We start from the raw sequence: 16,857 nt of genomic DNA on the forward strand, positions 1-16,857 counted from the left end.
CTTTGAGTTCACACGCTCCGACCACAAACTGCTGCCGACTGACTCATTGTGACATCACAGATGTGACATCATAAACTATGGGACGGATCGGCCCCCCCTCAGACCAATGTCGCACTGGATGAACAATAGTTTTCTTATCTAATATTCTCCGTTATAGTTTGAAATAAGGGAGTAAAGTGTCCTTTAAAATCAAGTGTTTATCCTATATTTCAAACTCACACAGGAGATTACATTTTATGGTGCACATTTGTCCGTGTGAGCAAACTGAAGGATTTACAATGTGGGTCAGGAAAACATCATCATTTGCAAATATCACAACTCAAATCTTAAAAAACAAGTGACCTAGTGCTGCAGGTATATAGCCCCTCACTTATCAGGCCGCTCTGTGACGACTTGAATGATGAGATTTATTAGGTGGCACTGTGGGTGGGGGGGGGAGTTAGTATGAAACCCAAAGTAAACAATGAGATATCGCACTGATGGAGGAAGCAACAGCGATAGAGGTTATAAATAAATTTAGAGAATAGTGGTTATAAACTTAAAAACAGGATCCACAGCCCTCGGAGTACAGTGAGGTTATCTTTGACCCCCCCCCCCCCCCCCCCCCCCCTACTCTCCACCAGCCGCCAACTGCCCTCGTTAATAAATCACTCACTAATCTGCCCAGACACCTTATAAGAGGCAGCGCAGATCCACAGAGAGAGAGAGAGAGCACAGAAGAAACCCTCCTCTGCACCGACAAGGCAACTTGCATCATCTGAACATGAGATCCCTCAGTGTGGTTGTCGTTTGTGTTGTGTTGCTGTGTGTGGGCAGTGGAGCTCTGGGTGTGCAGGTGAAGGTGAGTATCCACCGCTCTTGGAAGTACTCATAGTGTTCTTTAAGCTTTAAAGTGACCATCTTTATCCCCCTGAACTGAATCTGAACCTTCTCTTTCCTCTTGTTCCTGATCCTCTCCAGGTCGGAGACAGGAGCTTCCCCCTGGAGGCGGTGAAGCAGCTGAAGGAGCTGATGGATTTAAATGAAGACCTCAACCCTCGCCTCGCCGAGACAAGTGTCACGGCCGCTTGTGAGAACCCTCTGCTGCCTCAGGTCTTTCAGCCAGTTTGCCAGGGGATGGGCGCAGGCACTGTTTTCTCCAGACTAGGTAAGACCGGACTGAGCCTACTGTAAATTAAGGAATATCAAATAACGAAATTATATTATATTATATATATGGATTTATTTGGGCACAAAAGTAAAAGAACACCGTGTTCCTCCTTCTGATGGGTTTCAACAGTACATTACTGAGAGTGGAGAAGTTGACATTTAATCATAAAGAGGATTGACTTTTTCCATTTCTCAGGATTTGCTACTTCCCCCACTAACAATAACATTCAGACGTGAATCCTTTAATTTCCATTGGAGTTGTAAATCATTAAAAAAATTGCAAACAAACGTAGAGTTTAGCTGTTTTGTAAATAATAAAACGATGACAACACTGGAGCTGTGAGGAACAGAGGAGACTCAGTTGTGTCAGGGTGCAGCTACACTGACAATACTTGATTCTATTAATTGTTGGTTTTGCTCTTTTGGTGGAATCAAATTATATTAACTTTTATTTGTCCAGCCCATTGCAGCTGATTTGCCTTTTATTGCAGCGCTAACATTTGCTAACAAATGAATTAGACAGCTCTATCCGCTTAATCCTGCCAGTTCCCTCCCAGCAGGGAAGCAGATAAAAACATCAGTCGTTAAAACCTTAACTGGTTTAAAAACCCGAGCTCCAGCTGCTTTATACTTATTAAAGGAGCATCAGTGACATTTGTCAATTTCATTCATGTCACTCACAGACTCTTCCAGTCCCATTAGCACTCAGGCACATGTTCTTCTGGAGGTTTCCTGGAAGGTGGTGAAAGGAGAACTCAGGCAGCAGCTGATATCTTATGCAAAAGATTTTAACATAGACCTGATGCATTCCCCAGCATCCACATATATCTTCCTCTACTTGCGTCACCAATTCTATCAGCACATCATCCATGAAAGGCTAGAGCTGCCATCACTCTGTGTGTTACATGAAGGTGTTCAGCATCCTTAGTCTCATTGTGTCCTTACGTCTTGCCACCGGTGAAAGAGTTAAAGTCGGTGCCTCTCTGTCTGGGGCATCTGGGTGAGATATGAAAGTCCCTGAGTGTAGACACTACAATGTACTGTTAGCTCGGCCCTTTATCTATAACCTGACCTTGCTTGGACTTAGAAGGGAGGAGCTCAACAGGCCCCACCCTCCCATTGGCGTACAGATATAGTGTAATACACACTTTATACAAACAATATAGTGACATGTACAGTAAAGTGTGAGGATGGTCCAAACCCCCTCAACCCATGTTGTCCGTCAGACGTGAGCTTAAGGACACGAGCAACAGGCACAAGATTCAGTGACTTCACCTTTAATTAATTCCCAGAGTTCAGTGTTTACACATTCAGCACATCCTGTAACTACTGCACCGTAAAGCAGCTCTGGAATGATAATGTCAGACCAGAGGCCAATGAAAAGCAGTGTAAACAGTCCTTGGGAACAATATAAAGCTCATAGACGGCGTCTTTGTCGCTGCTCTGAGACGGACATGGAACCTGAGAGCTTGTGTGTAACAGGTGATGTGTCATTTTGTTTCTCTCCAGTGTATATCATCACGCCTTCGGATCCCTGTGAGATATGTGCCAACCCCTCCTGCTTCGGGTGTCTGACCTGAGGCCGCCATCGGCAAAACACGGCAACATACTGGATTTTTAAAAGTTTTGTTTAAAATGCTTTGGTAGATTTGGTTTCCTGTAAAGTGTCTAACAGGTGTTCTAGTACGCTGGAGTTTTCAAATTGCTTTCATATTGAATTTTTAATTTATTGAGTCTGTTGCAGCCTCTTCATAATAAAAAAATGAATCTATTCTTTGCACAATTGAAAGTATTTCTTGTTGTCTGTAAAAAAACACACATACACACACAAACACACACAAAGGGAGAATGCTGCTTCATATTAAAAGGGGAAACAATGAATGACTGACAATAAAGAAACACTACAGATGGCAATTTAAATACAACAATTTTATTTAAAGCTGTATTAAAGCTTTAGTTATTTGGTCATTTTTTGGGATGTTATATGAAGTAAGTTACATAAACATGAAAAATAACATCAGCTCAAACACTGGAGATAATATGTCATTAATCACATAATTGATTATTTGAACAAAAGTAGATTTATTAATTCGATTTGTTAATTATAGAAAAAGACACAAGAACAAACAATTAAGATTATAAACAACACGTATCTGTGTGTTTTCTTATTCGCTCTTATCTTAACTTGTCTTATTTTATCTTAGAGGAAGCAGGAAGTGAGTTCTTCCTGTTTGGATGCTCTTCTCACCGTTAGATGGCATCGTGACGCGACTATAAAACAAGGGACCCACGTGATCTCTGTGTAAACTGAAAAGGAATAACCGAAACCTGTGGTGGTGAGTGAATCATATTCAGGAGTCGACATGTTGTCATGTTAATTTCTGTGTCTAGGTCTGAAACGAGCATTTTATCCTGCGCCTTGTTTTCCATCTATTCATTTTTGCATTTAGTTATTAGACCATAGTACGCACACTAGGTTGTCACGTGGCTCGTTGGTCTAGGGGTATGATTCTCGCTTAGGGTGCGAGAGGTCCCGGGTTCAAATCCCGGACGAGCCCTCCACTTTTTTATCCTCGTTTCCTTTATCCTGCAAATATTAAACATTCAGTGTATTAACACTTCATTAATTCAACTGGTTTCATGTTTCTACACATGCTGCACTCTCACATGTGTTTCTGCTCTCATCTGCATGGGGACGATTTTGAAACTTGCATCCAGGTGAAATGATCATTCAAACCAATGAATAACAGAACAGAAGGTTGATTAATACACTGTATAGATCTTCTTTTAGTTTTTGTATTTGTGTATTTACCTTCAAATGTTAATTTGGAGGCTGAAGAGTATTTGTTCAATAGAATGCGAAAAACCTTAATTACCATAATACACTCCATTAGCGCTGTATAAATACAGACTATTTACAGTAAATAAAAAACACGACCACAACATAATCATGGGTGAGGCAGTGTTGACGCACTGAGGGATACTTGAAGATTAACACGTTTATTTTGGGTGCTTAAATTAAAAAATACTGTTCAAAAATGAGTTTAAGTGGTTTGACACATTGTCTTGAGCTCAAAAAAATGTTGCACGTCTTTTAAAAATACCATTTTGGAAGCTTTACTCATCACTATTTAAATAGTGAAATAAATAAGAAGCTTTATATGTTAAAAACTTCTGCTCTGATGTGTTAACGTCTCTATTTGCTGTGGTCAGTGGGCCGTGTGCTGATTCCTCTCGATATCCAGCAGAGGGCACAATTCACTAGAGTATTTTTTCTACACGCTGCAGATTTCTGTGTTGGTGACATTATGCATAGACCCTCTGCTTCCATTCATTCCTGTAACTTAACCATAAACAAGGGAAACAACTGGTGATTTGAATGCTGCCATGAGAATAGATGATTTAACTATATCAAATAAAGTTTTTAATTATTCGACAGTGGCGCAGGAACACACTTGACTGTATTTTACCTTTCACCATACCACTGAAGGGATAATAAGAATAGAATAGAAAGTAAACAATAAATTAGATTTAACAAATACATATTAACGTGTCCATACCTCATTTGCCTCCCATATGTTTGCTATACGATCACCTGGCTCCTTTTAATAGTCAACAACATCAGAGGTCCCTGACGCTACAGGCGTGTGAAGTTCGGACCGGTTTCCTGTCTCAAACCGCCATGAGAATGAGAAACATGAGTGTCCCACATTGAACGTTATGTAACTTCTCTGGAATCTGAGGTTTTTCATTCTCATAGCTTGATTCATATGGTTAACGGGAACAGTGCATCAGTTCCTCCTGTGGCTTTTCTCCTCATCCTGTTCAGGGTTGAGCCGCTGGAGCCTGTCACAGTGCAGAATTGGTCATTTTTGACATTTGTGTCAAGGCCAAAATACACATGTGGACATACTAACAATCGGATTCACACGGAAGATTGAGGGTTTTCTGTTCGGTTTAATGTTTGTCTTTAGACTGTGAGAGAACAAGCAGTGTCAACATGGAAAAGCCCCGGCCAGCAGATCACATTTAAACCCAAGGACTTGTTTTTGTAAGGCGATATATGGGAAACCATGTGAAAAGGGGTATTTCACAGCCTTAGCAGCGTTGAAAGACTTTTGTTTTTCTGTTTGAGTCATATCCCAGGTAGTTTGTCATAAACCGATTTCCACAGCTTTAAAAATCTTTATTTCAGCATGTTGCGGTTGCATCACATGATCAAACATCCTGCACTTCCCCCTTTCGTGCCATATAAAAAGACAAACTTGATCAATTTCATCTTGTAGCTGGAAGCACCTGTAGATTTCTCAGTTGCTTCTTTGCCAAACTCGGCCTCCTGCAGTGACGGTTGCTACACCTTTCACTGCTCTGCGGTTTGCAAGGATCATGCTGCCACTTCAAGTTATTGTGTATCATTTAAACTGCTGGTGTCAGACATAGGTTGGTAAATACAGTATTCCCATATTCAGCAAGAAGGTGGCCCCTTGTTACGTGACACTGGAGAAAACAGAGACTGACTATTGCCCAAAATGTTCTGCTTGATGCAAGAAAAGCCATCGAAGAGTTGCACTTAAGACTGGAGCTCAGAAAGACTAGCACACTATCTCACCAAGTTAAAGATGGAGATATCTGGATCTTCTCCAGGATGGATTGGGTTCTTCCAGGGGTCGTGTCGGCTTCAATGGTTTTTCAGTGATCCTGCAAGTCAGACAAACAAATAGCTATGAAATCCCAGATTTGCAGAGGTCAAAATGCTAATCAAGCTCCACTTACGGCCGCCAGAAACAATTTCATGGCATCAGTGCTTGGCTCCGTGGTGTCACACAGCCTCACACACAAATACAGTGAGGACAAAATTCAGACGGGACAAAACAAACAACACATTCTTGAACAGGGGAAGTGAGATCTGATCATAAATGTTCACTCTAATGCCTGTTGTGAACCGACATACTTAGAGCTGTCTGCTTGTGATCACACAAGATGCATATTAACGCCAGGTATCAACTCGCTCAGCGTAGCTCAGCTGGGACTTGACACTGGCTGTTTGGGGGAAGGACTTAGTAAATGTCAATATGGTCAATACGCCGGTCCCTGCCTGCCACATCTGTCTCCTGCTTTGGTAAAGGACAAGCTGCACATACCTGGGGAATGTGTACCGTCCTCTTTCATTGTTCATTTGGAAGAATCCTGCATTTCACCGGAGTCGCTCTGTATTCCAGACACACCTGGTGCACACCGCCCTTCACCTTGGAGGGACACACGTGAGCAAGTTAACGCTTCAGTTTGTCCGTCTCTCTGCCTCATTCGTCAACACTCTCTCTTGTCTTGGCGAATCTAGGTCCCTCTCATTGTGGTCCTGACTGTTTTATACTGACTGGCTTGATCAAAACTAGAATGGCAGTAGAGCCCATACCTCCGCTGAATGTCTCCTTTTTAAAACCACATTTAAATCACCTACATCTACATTTTAAACGGTTCTTAAATCACAAACAGTTTAAGTCCGGAAATGTCAAATTCAAGCGACTTTTTGATTCACTTTGAGGTTTGAATTAAATGCTTCACTTAAATTTCTTAATCACACTTTCAACAACTAGTGTTACAAGTTGACAGTGTGGGTTCATGGGCTTTAAGTGGCAGTGACACTCGTAATCATCTCAATGCTCAACACATAGTTCCCTCATTTATACAGCATGTGTCTGACAGAGCTTCATTAAAAGTCACTGGATGTTTTCCGGACTGAAATCTTTGACCCAAAACCCTGAGCACACAGAACATGTAGCCTCTGCAGCTCTGTGAGGATAAAGTCCCGGCTTGAATTATTCCCTCAGCATCACAAGTCTGACTCAAGCACAAATTACACACCTCAAACTATATGATATTTTCCCCGACATGACAGTCTGCAATAAGTCAATGGTTTACAGAGCGTCTGGAGTGCAGCTGTTATTACTGCTGATATTTGGTTTTAATGTCACATCAAGCAAACAAAACAACTTCAGTATACAGGGGTTTTCTGGTTGTTCTTTTAAACATCCTTTAATGTATTTTCAATGTAAAAATAATTAGAATACTTCATTTTGCCTTGTTGAAACAATGTCTGGGTTGATTACCAGACCTTTTTTTTGCTTATTGGTATAATTTGAAGGCTGTAATTTAACATTTCTCCAGATTTTCTTGCCATCAGATCTTTTAGGACTGTCAGGGTTTTCACAGAGGCCTGAACCTGATACCCAGTGTTCCAAAGCTAACGTCATTGATTCAAACTTGGCGTTGTCCTTCCAGTTTTTCTAATTTCTGGCTACAGTGCTTTCCGCAGAACTTGAGGGGGACGGTAAAAATCCCCCAGTGAATGAGTGATGAAGAGTTTCCATTATTTTATCAGCAAGTTTGCCATTGCATTGACCTTGTGTTCGCAGTATACGGCCTCTAAATCCATGTGAAACGATGGTTCCTAGCCTCAGCTTCCAGGTTCATGTTGGCAGGGCTTTGACTAAGGGTTATTTCAATACTGATAAATGAACAGATTATTTTGTTAAATGCTTGGTCTATAGGACATCTGTAAAAATCCTGCATATTTATTTGAAGACATCCCAAGCAACAAACAGTCCAGCTTTAATTGAAAAAACTGAGCCTTCCAGTTTCTGTAAGGTGACCAACTCATCCTTGCGTAAAATACACCCTTAAAATGCAGGGTAGAAAATAATATGTTTTTTCTCCCGAGAGCCATCCTTAGACATACCACAAAACTTGTGAACATGTCAATTCCATAGTTGTACTCACACATGCAATAACAGTCCAATTTTAAGGTTTTGACTTTGACTTAAAGTGCCTTGAGACAATGTATATTACAATTTGGCACTACACAAATAACATTTAATTGAAATGAATTAAAATGAAACAATAACTGTTTGTTTTTCAAAAAGTCTTGTGAGCATATCTATGATGTGTTGTGCAGCTGCAGGGTTACACAAAAACTACCCATCTCCCCACATTTACCTAGATATAATATCCCAGCCCCTTCATGTGTGTGTAGCGCTGGCAGCTGGTTATTATGGGAAACCTGTACAATAACAATACATTCGGTAACAATTTTGTTTAAAGTAAAAAGCTAATCTGGAATGCAAGCTAGTTAGCTAATCGTTTCATTTATGGCTATAAGTAAAAATTCAGTTTTAAATTCATCTTAACTTTACATTAGGGATTGACAAGTCTAAAGTCGACACTGAAGGTGTCCCTCTTGGCCTTCTGGGAAACCCCTCATCTTCAACAGTCCAATGGGATGTGCTGCAGCAGAATCACCAACCCAGTCCAGAAGAGGATATTTGTCTGTGAATCATCTGAGCTGTGTCACGTGTGCTGCTATTTGATCCATGTTTAACTGTTTTGAAAAAGTCAACATGTTGTAGAATAAGTTTTTAAAACACCTTGTTTTGGAGAACTGTATTTTTTAATTAACTATGCATATCATTTTTAGACCATCTTTTTCTTTTCCTGTATCATGTCTTATTTCCTGAAGTAGAGACCTGAGAAATAAAAAAACAAAAGTTAATATTTTGTTCAATATCTTTAATTCCCAAGTTTGTATGACAAAATGTAAACAGAAATAGCAACATGTTTTGGAGACAATAAATTAAGTTAGAAAATGAGTCGTCCTTCATACAAACAATCATTAGCCTGTGAATTTCTGTGATGAGCGACCATTTGATCTTTATTTGGTTTGGCTGGACAAAACGTTCCACCGCACAAGTTTATGGAAAGGAAACATAATCATCTGTGTTATGTGCTCTGAAATTCAGCCAGTGCAACAAACCCCCTTCTCCTTTTCTCCAGATGTTGTGAAGAAGAAAAGATCTTTAACCCAAACACAAACTTAAAAGTCTCATGAGCATTTCAAAGTCTGAGAAAATTATAGTACGTACATCCGCCGAATCAGTCCCCTTTTGAAACCAGATTTAAATCCGCTATATCCAGATTTCTATTTGGATCTGCACCAATTTCCACATACTTATAGAAATCTGTTCCCCAAATATGTCAGATTTGCTTTATCAACACTTATGAATAGTTTCTCAGATATCCGAAAAAATTAATATATAACGCAGTTAAATAAAGTGCCACAAAAAAATGTAATCTGGATCTGCTCCAGTTCTTTCTCGGACCAACATGTTTCGTGCAAATCTGTTTTTCATAATCTTTCTAACAGACAAACAAACAAAGCTATCAATAAGCAAACAAACGGACAGGGATGAAAACATAACCTCCGAGCTGGAGGCAATAATCAAAATGGGCAACCAGCAGAATTTAGCTTGTTTGTGCTGGGACAGCCGCAAATTGTTGCCAGAACCTAAAAATGGTTCTTATCATTGATTAAAAAAACAGAAACGACTACAAAACAGAAATCAATTACTTCTAAACCGTCTCCCTCTTCTTTCATTGTTTGATTTATATGTGATGAATCTCACTGTGTTTGATCCTGTTTCCCTCCCCCATTTTTCAACAGTAATCAGTGGTTAATCCCAATTTATGGCCAGATGGCCAGATATGGTCTGGGTTTCAGAAGCATGGGATTACCTTCTGATTACTGTTTACTTATCAGCATGGTATGGAACTCATATTTTATAATGGTCTTTCACTTTCCAGTCCACTCATGCGTATACTGGAGTTAAATTAGATCAAATAAACTTTTTTTCGCAAATGGGGACGATGACAGAAACAAAGACTTGATAATGAGTTTAGAACCAGGATGTTGCAGAGTCCACATTGAGCTACAGTGTAAAATACAAGCAGATGTCTACAAGAGCTATTAACTGTATAGTATGGCTCCAGTCAGCTGAGGGGAATGAAGAATGTGTATATGTATACAATGGTTAGCCCCCAATGTTTGTTTGGTAATGCATTGGCCCAAAAGTCACTCATTACCATGTTACCCCAACAAAGAGGCCCTTGTTTCTGCAGAATTTCCAGCAGCCTTTCACATGCTGACATCTTGAATGAGCATATAGAACCTAAAGCATTCAAACTAGTAACAGGAGCTAATATTAATTACCATGTAACGAGGCAAAGGCCCAGAATGTGGTATTTAAATTGGGGGCATTATCAACAGGAGCAGCCTGTGGATGAAGGGATTTGGGTTCAGCAGTCGGGTTAATTGGATATTAACTGAACTCTGCAAGTTGTTCTCTGCCCTGATTATCAGAGGAATACAGCAGTTGTGGGACCTCAGCCAAAGTGTGGCGCTCAGCTGACGCCGGCTCCGCAGCACAAACATCTTGAAGCGATCGATCCCGGTGGTGACGTGTGATAATTCAAGAGGAAAACACAGATGGGAGTTCTGGATGATTGTTTTTTCTAGTCCTGCCAGTGGGAATTGTGTTTTATCCCTTCATAGAACAGATTTATGTGGTGTCGTGATGAAAAACTGGTCGTTCTGTGACTTCATCATGGGTGAAACCACCTTCCTGACTTTGGCTCTCCAGCTACTGTCAGATCTGATTGTTCCATCTCCCAGTCGCCACACAAAATGTCATGTACAAGATTAAAAAAGATGTTGAGTTGATCCTCCTCTCCAAAGGATTGTTAAAGCAAAGCTGGAAGATGCCAAAGGTCAAAGATAAATCCACTAAGCCACGACCTATGGTCAGTTCAGTCAATCAATGTTTTGTCAAACAAGGGCTGAAGAAGAAAGAACATGAATTTCCCCGTATTGACTTAACCGCAGAGCGTGTCAGCTTGGTATAGACACTGTTGTACATTTTAAATTAACATTTCTATTTGGTAGTTTAAACTTTATTAATTGCAAAAGCAATGAAGCTTTGCATTTTGTATGATATTAATTTTGCATGGTATTCAATGGACGTGACCAAACTCTTGTATCCCAATTGTGGTCATTTCAGATATATGTGTGTAGAATGAGGCCATGTCTTTATGGTGACCATATCTCCCTCCATCTTTGTGATAGTTTGAGGTATGGTAAGTCACGGGTAAAAAGCTTCCAGCAACAATTTAACTGACTGTCAGGATTACATCGCTCTGTGTCACATTCACTGTCCTCAATGTTTTCTTGTGTTGCCTTCATGCAAATGTCCGACCTGTATCTGTGTTTGGTGGAAGAACGCAAAGCGATGTACAGAGAATAGTAATAATCTTGGTGAATTCTGTGAATTTATTGGTTTTATTTTACCTGACATCAGACCTACGATGCTGGGAACTCCAACAAGTCTCATCAGCTCTCTGTGTCCCGTTTGATCTATTGCCAACACTGCTTCCTGGCTTAAAAAGCTCATTAAAGGTCGACTTGGCGTCCTCTCTCCCACTGGGTTTTCCACGGAAACAAGAGGGTGATAGTACTATGTTCACTATGTGGATCCGCTTATGTATGCAGCGGTGGAATACAGTCAAGACGCTGGGTGGGGGAGGTGAGGAAGGACTAAAAGGAGAGGGCAGGGGGTTGTGTGGGAGCCAGGAGACTACAAAAGAGATCGGGCTCCTCATCTCAAAGCTCTGCTCTCAGGAAAGGTACTAGTAGAGAAAGCTGGTGCGGACGTGAAGCATTCGACCACACGACAGACACATCCATCAAAATTGTCTCATTCCAACAACCATAGACTTCAAGTGGACCAGTTTATTTAATGTTTGTTTTCGAAAGGACCCTCATCTCGTTAGAATCGTATAAATCTTGATTCAAATGATGTTTTGATGGAATACTGATTTTTCTGAGGTGACACATGAACTTGTGTCACATTTAAGACTCAAAACTTCTCCGGCATCTTTACAGGTATTTCAGTGGCTTAAGATAACGGTCGACTCCACTGCATTAAGACTGTGGTAGTCTGGTTACAGCTCGGGTTTTCTCCCACATCCTGCATTCACCCCTTTGGTCCGTTTCATTGTAGTTTCCATATATTTGTATCTTCGTGTCCAGGACAGGTTTAATAGTCATTTCTCATTAGACCTGAATCAATGAAGCTCTGCTGCCGGTAAGATTGTCACACACAAAGTCACAATCACTCTCTCTCTCTATCTGTATTCCCTCACTATGCAGCCTCTTCTTCCCATCTCTGTGACACTGGGAGGCTGTGGCTGTCTGAGCATTGAAACAGTGGTGTCTCGGCTCCCTGAAGAGTCAGTCTCCCTGGGAAAAGGTATTGAACAAACGCTGCTGGACTTTATATACTCAGAAGTCGGGTGTTTGTCCAGTAACCTGTGCAGAAGTATCTTTTAACAGTGGAGTAGGTTATCATAATTCAATACACTTTTTGTCAATGACAGCAACTAACTTCTCAAGGTCTCCTAGAAGTCAGTTCTGTGTATATGCTGAACATAAATCTGGTATTTCCACACATCCCTGGAAAACGTATATATAGATACATGATAAATGCAAGCGATGGTCTAGCACATTCTAAGGGTTAGGGCAATTAAAGGATTACCAGGGAAAGGACAAGGGGCAGTGTACCCGTCCTTCAACAGCAGACCACGTGGAGTTTTAGGGCCTGTAGGATTGGCCTCATCGTTTTGAAGCCCTATGCTAACTGGGTGGTTTCAAGATGGCTTTCCCTCCTCGTCCTGGAAAGCTCCCAGCTGGGTTCAGTTTGGATTGTGTTTCATTGAGACCTTGGTTCATAGTTCAGGTAATATAGGTTAACACCACCATGATCTTTCAATATTGGTGACCTAATACGTCAAATTTGCCAATGATTAAATTAGTTTTTTATTAAATTAGTGATTTGGCAACATATTTGGCAGCATCACTTCTCAAAAACTGACAAGATACAAAAAAAAGGCTGAGTAAAGGGGAATTGTACAAGGTGGAGCTGTATATGCCAAGTTCCAAGCAAAGATTTGTGCTCCACACAGTCAAAGATGTATCTCATCTCATTGTCAGTGATAACTTCACAGCTAACCAAACAACTTGTCTAAGGCTGCTAAAGATTTACAGAAGGCTCTTGTGATAAGACACAGCCCTGGCTTCACCGGCGCACCTCCCTCCCCCCAACCCTCTTGCATTCCAAGAGATGATTCGACCCTGAAAGTTTCCAAACTGCAATTAGAAAATGGAGACCTGCGCATTTACTCCACCAACTGTTCTACAAATTGACCCCAACACCAGTCCGTAGCAATAAACGCCACCTGGTAGACTATCTGAAAGAGACGACTACACAGTTAACACACCGGGAATCTAAAGGTGTTCTTCTGGGTCAAGGTGACTGTGCAAAAAAACACACTTTTCATTTTCATTTCCCTCGTGCCTGTGTTTTCAATATGCACCAGCGTGTTCCTGAGTCGAAAGCTGTTCTTAATCAGCGACGGCAACGATCAGCTCTCTCTGAAGCTGTTCCACTCTGAAGCAAATGGGAGGTTGACTTTGCACATCCTGTGCGACAGCGTGATAAGAGATTACCTTATCAATGGCCAACAGTTGGCCAATGCAGCCGGTGAAATGAGTTTGGTTGACAACACAAAGGAGGAGACTCAGGCAGAAGTCACTCTCAACAATTAGTGGGTTGAAATCTGCCCCACAACCACTCACACAGCAGCTGCCTTGATTGTTTGCTTCCCAACAAGCTGAAGAATCAAGGCTTTGTTTCCCCAAATGCATCGACAGAGTAACGACCCCCCAACTGAGGACACCTGTGTTTGTCTCTCACTGTATATTTAACCAAATATGTTTTTTCGTTATTATATGGCTATTGGATGATGTAGGATCTTGTGTTAAGTTAAATAAAAGTTAGATTTATTTCCACCATTTGGACACTATAGCTGCTTTCAGACATTCACCGAACTTTCGGACTTTCTCCGGCTGACCTCTGAAATATAAAGTCCTTAGAAATCCAGGAGAATTCGATGGATTCACAAGGAGTGTGGGGGGGGCGGGGGAACAAAAGGATAAAAACTAACTAAAGGTGAAAAATATCTGACCCACATGTTGAAGACACTTCCAAATATGTCAGGAGAGTTTTGGTGGTGAGAGCTGACAAACTGATTGGTGTGGACGTGATCACTTCATCAACACAACAGAGTTAATGCATCACTTCCTGTCTCTTTCTGCTGCGCCCAGCCGCTCTGCCTCTCGCCTGAAAAACGTGGAGGATTTGATGCTGTTGTGAAGGCGTCTGAGAACGGCCCCCCCGCTGTGTTGTGCATGTGTGAATTGCAAACTTATTCTCCAGATTTTACCCGCAGGTCGTGTCTGAAAACGGCTTATGGCTGGTCTCATTCTCAGATTCATTCAGGCTCCTATAGACTTAAGCCCCTGCACATTTCCTCGGGGCACTTTCAGTTATTATATTCATGATTTTAAGACTGCACGGAGAAGAATTTGAGAAGCCAAATGGAAATATGTGCTGAAGTCAGGGCCATGTCTTGATTCTCTCTGCCCTCACTGTCTGCAGAGGGATTAACCCTCATGCTAGCTGCCCCCAGAGGGGTGATGGGAGCTGGGGGGTGTAGAGCAAGGCGATTAGGACATGTTTAAATCTTCCCAGTTGGAAACAATAAGAGATTATAGAGATTATGAACAGGTTCAGAAATATGCAAGGGGAATGACAAGATAACTTTGAATCCAAAGAAATAGAAAGTGTAATAGCTGGAGGTAAACTTAGGAAAAATCCATTTGAATATAAAACATTTAATCTAAATTACATTGAGATATGAGGTTATTTCATTTTAAATACTAAACGAAACATAAGTAAATAAAGTGACTCGTGTTGTGGATCAGTGGTTAAAGTTCTTTGCCTGGTGCTGATTAAACCCTGAAAAGTCATCTCAGCGTCTCAGCTGCAGCTCCAGCTCCACTCAGCAAACACACAAACCTCTGTTTGTTTTCTGTTGTGAACGTGAAGAAGAGAACTGTATGAGGTCGCCATCAGTGTATCAGAGTGCAATATATAATTTATGTTTTGCTATCTGCAGCACTAGAAATGAATGTATGGACACCATGAACCTTTGGAAACCTTGGTCCAGCTAACACATGAAATATCTTCATATCATTAAAACTGCCGTACAGTCATGGTATCCAGGTTAAACATGTGCATGCTGATCACCCAAGCAAAGGGGGTCAATGACTCCATTTCTGCCCAGGGAACGATCTCTGCTTTGAAAAGGGGAGAATTTGCATCTTCTTGCAGCCTCAGTGCTCCTTTTATACAGCAGAATCACAGCTGTCAGGCCTACGTTGCTTTCTTAGTTTGATCTGTCTCAGGCTCTGTAATCTCAACACACTCCTTTTCTTTTTCAATTTTTCAGCCGGGCCGACAACGACTCAAAAAGGCTGCAGATCATGTCACAGATTCGAGACAGGGTCCTTAATATAGAGACAGATAGAAAGATAGATAGATAGAGAGAGAGAGAGAGAGAGAGAGAGAGAGAGAGGTAGAGGTAGAGAGAGAGAGAGAGAGAGAGAGAGAGAGAGAGAGAGAGAGAGAGAGAAATGGAAATGACTGAGCTGCTGGTCAGATAGCTTGAGGTTTGATGAGAGACTTGAGAGATGATTTGATGACACAGTCAGAACTTTTTGTGGGTCAATCAAGATCAGAATTTTCGGCAAAAGCATTTTTCAGTGAACGCTCTGTCACAGATGAGCAACTGATACATATGTCTCGCAAATTATGTATCTTGAAGTTTGGCATGGACAGAGATAATACTGCTCTACGTCTATTAAAAGATTATGTTATTCAGTATAATATTTCTACTTCACAAAAAATATGTTTGGCAAAATACAACTTCATGGATTTAAAGAAGAATATTTCCCCTCTTGAGTATCAGTAAATCGGGAAACTGGCCTTAGTTCAACCTAACAGTTCCATATGCAATTTGTCTATAGAGAAAACACCACCACCTATTAAGCTCTGATTGGTTGATTGTTTCTTCCTCACCGGTTAATGTTTGTTGCCTTTAATTACTTTACCTCGTCATTGATGAATTAAAAAATGTATTTCTCTAGTTTCATCAGATCTTTCATCATTTTAGAAAAAAACAACCGTTTTCATTATTCTGAGATTTTAATGACCGTGAGTCATATAGAAATACATCTGAGAAGGAAGATGAAGTTGGGAGTTGAAAGCCCACTTGAATATTCATAACGTACAACCTGATACCCATCATTGCATATCTCTAAATATAGAATATAAAAGATAACAGGGTAAGGATTTGTATAGCTGCCAGGAAGCATAAGAAAAATCGGGAAAGCAAGTTCAGAAAGTGGCCCCTGAGGCTTCCAGTGGATTCCAAGCAGCCATTGTGTGTGGTGATACTGAGGGTATAGAGGAGACTGCAGGAGAAGTTCATTTCATACACATTGAGCACTAACCTCCCCCTTTTCATGCTTCAGCCAACAGGAGTCCTCTGTTTTCCCAGTGAGCACGTGATGCCACAGAATGAGTGGCTTCAGTCCATTCACATTCCACACAGGCCACAACAGACTGGATGGAAGAGTACAACATACAACATGTGGTACATACAAAAAAAAAGATATTCACTGTTAAATCAGGTTATTTCGCTGCAGACGTGTGTTGAATGGTGAATTTATGACATTTACAGGAAAAGAAAGAATACACAAGTAGGATTTTGACCTTCTGCAGAGTAATTACCCTTTTTCTATTCACAGTTTTGCGAGTTTTTGCTTTTTAAAAACTGTTAAATGTCGACAAATGTGACTCAACTATTTTAAATGCAATAACATTTACATCTTGTCATGGCGGTTAAGGAGAAAATGTATTT

The 16,857-nt window shown here is 40.9% G+C and overlaps 1 protein-coding gene, 1 long non-coding RNA gene and 1 other non-coding gene across 3 annotated transcripts; all 3 read left to right on the forward strand.

The window, feature by feature from the left end:
• Positions 1-721: 721 nt before the first annotated feature.
• Positions 722-2,791, forward strand: LOC128460167 (guanylin). The gene is made up of 3 exons (XM_053445235.1): positions 722-841; positions 961-1,147; positions 2,659-2,791. Exons 1-3 carry the CDS (start codon positions 764-766, stop codon positions 2,727-2,729), a joined length of 336 nt encoding a protein of 111 aa, XP_053301210.1. The 5' UTR covers positions 722-763; the 3' UTR covers positions 2,730-2,791.
• A 601-nt stretch (positions 2,792-3,392) lies between these two features.
• On the forward strand, positions 3,393-16,807 carry LOC128462161 (uncharacterized). The gene is made up of 3 exons (XR_008342330.1): positions 3,393-3,485; positions 12,185-12,284; positions 16,469-16,807. It is a non-coding gene; the product is annotated as an uncharacterized LOC128462161 (long non-coding RNA).
• On the forward strand, positions 3,636-3,707 carry trnap-agg (transfer RNA proline (anticodon AGG)). The gene has a single exon. It is a non-coding gene; the product is annotated as a tRNA-Pro (tRNA).
• Positions 16,808-16,857: the final 50 nt, after the last annotated feature.

This window comes from Pleuronectes platessa, chromosome 2 (genome assembly GCF_947347685.1).
Source record: "Pleuronectes platessa chromosome 2, fPlePla1.1, whole genome shotgun sequence".
In the NCBI taxonomy this organism is placed as follows: Eukaryota; Metazoa; Chordata; class Actinopteri; order Pleuronectiformes; family Pleuronectidae; genus Pleuronectes; species Pleuronectes platessa.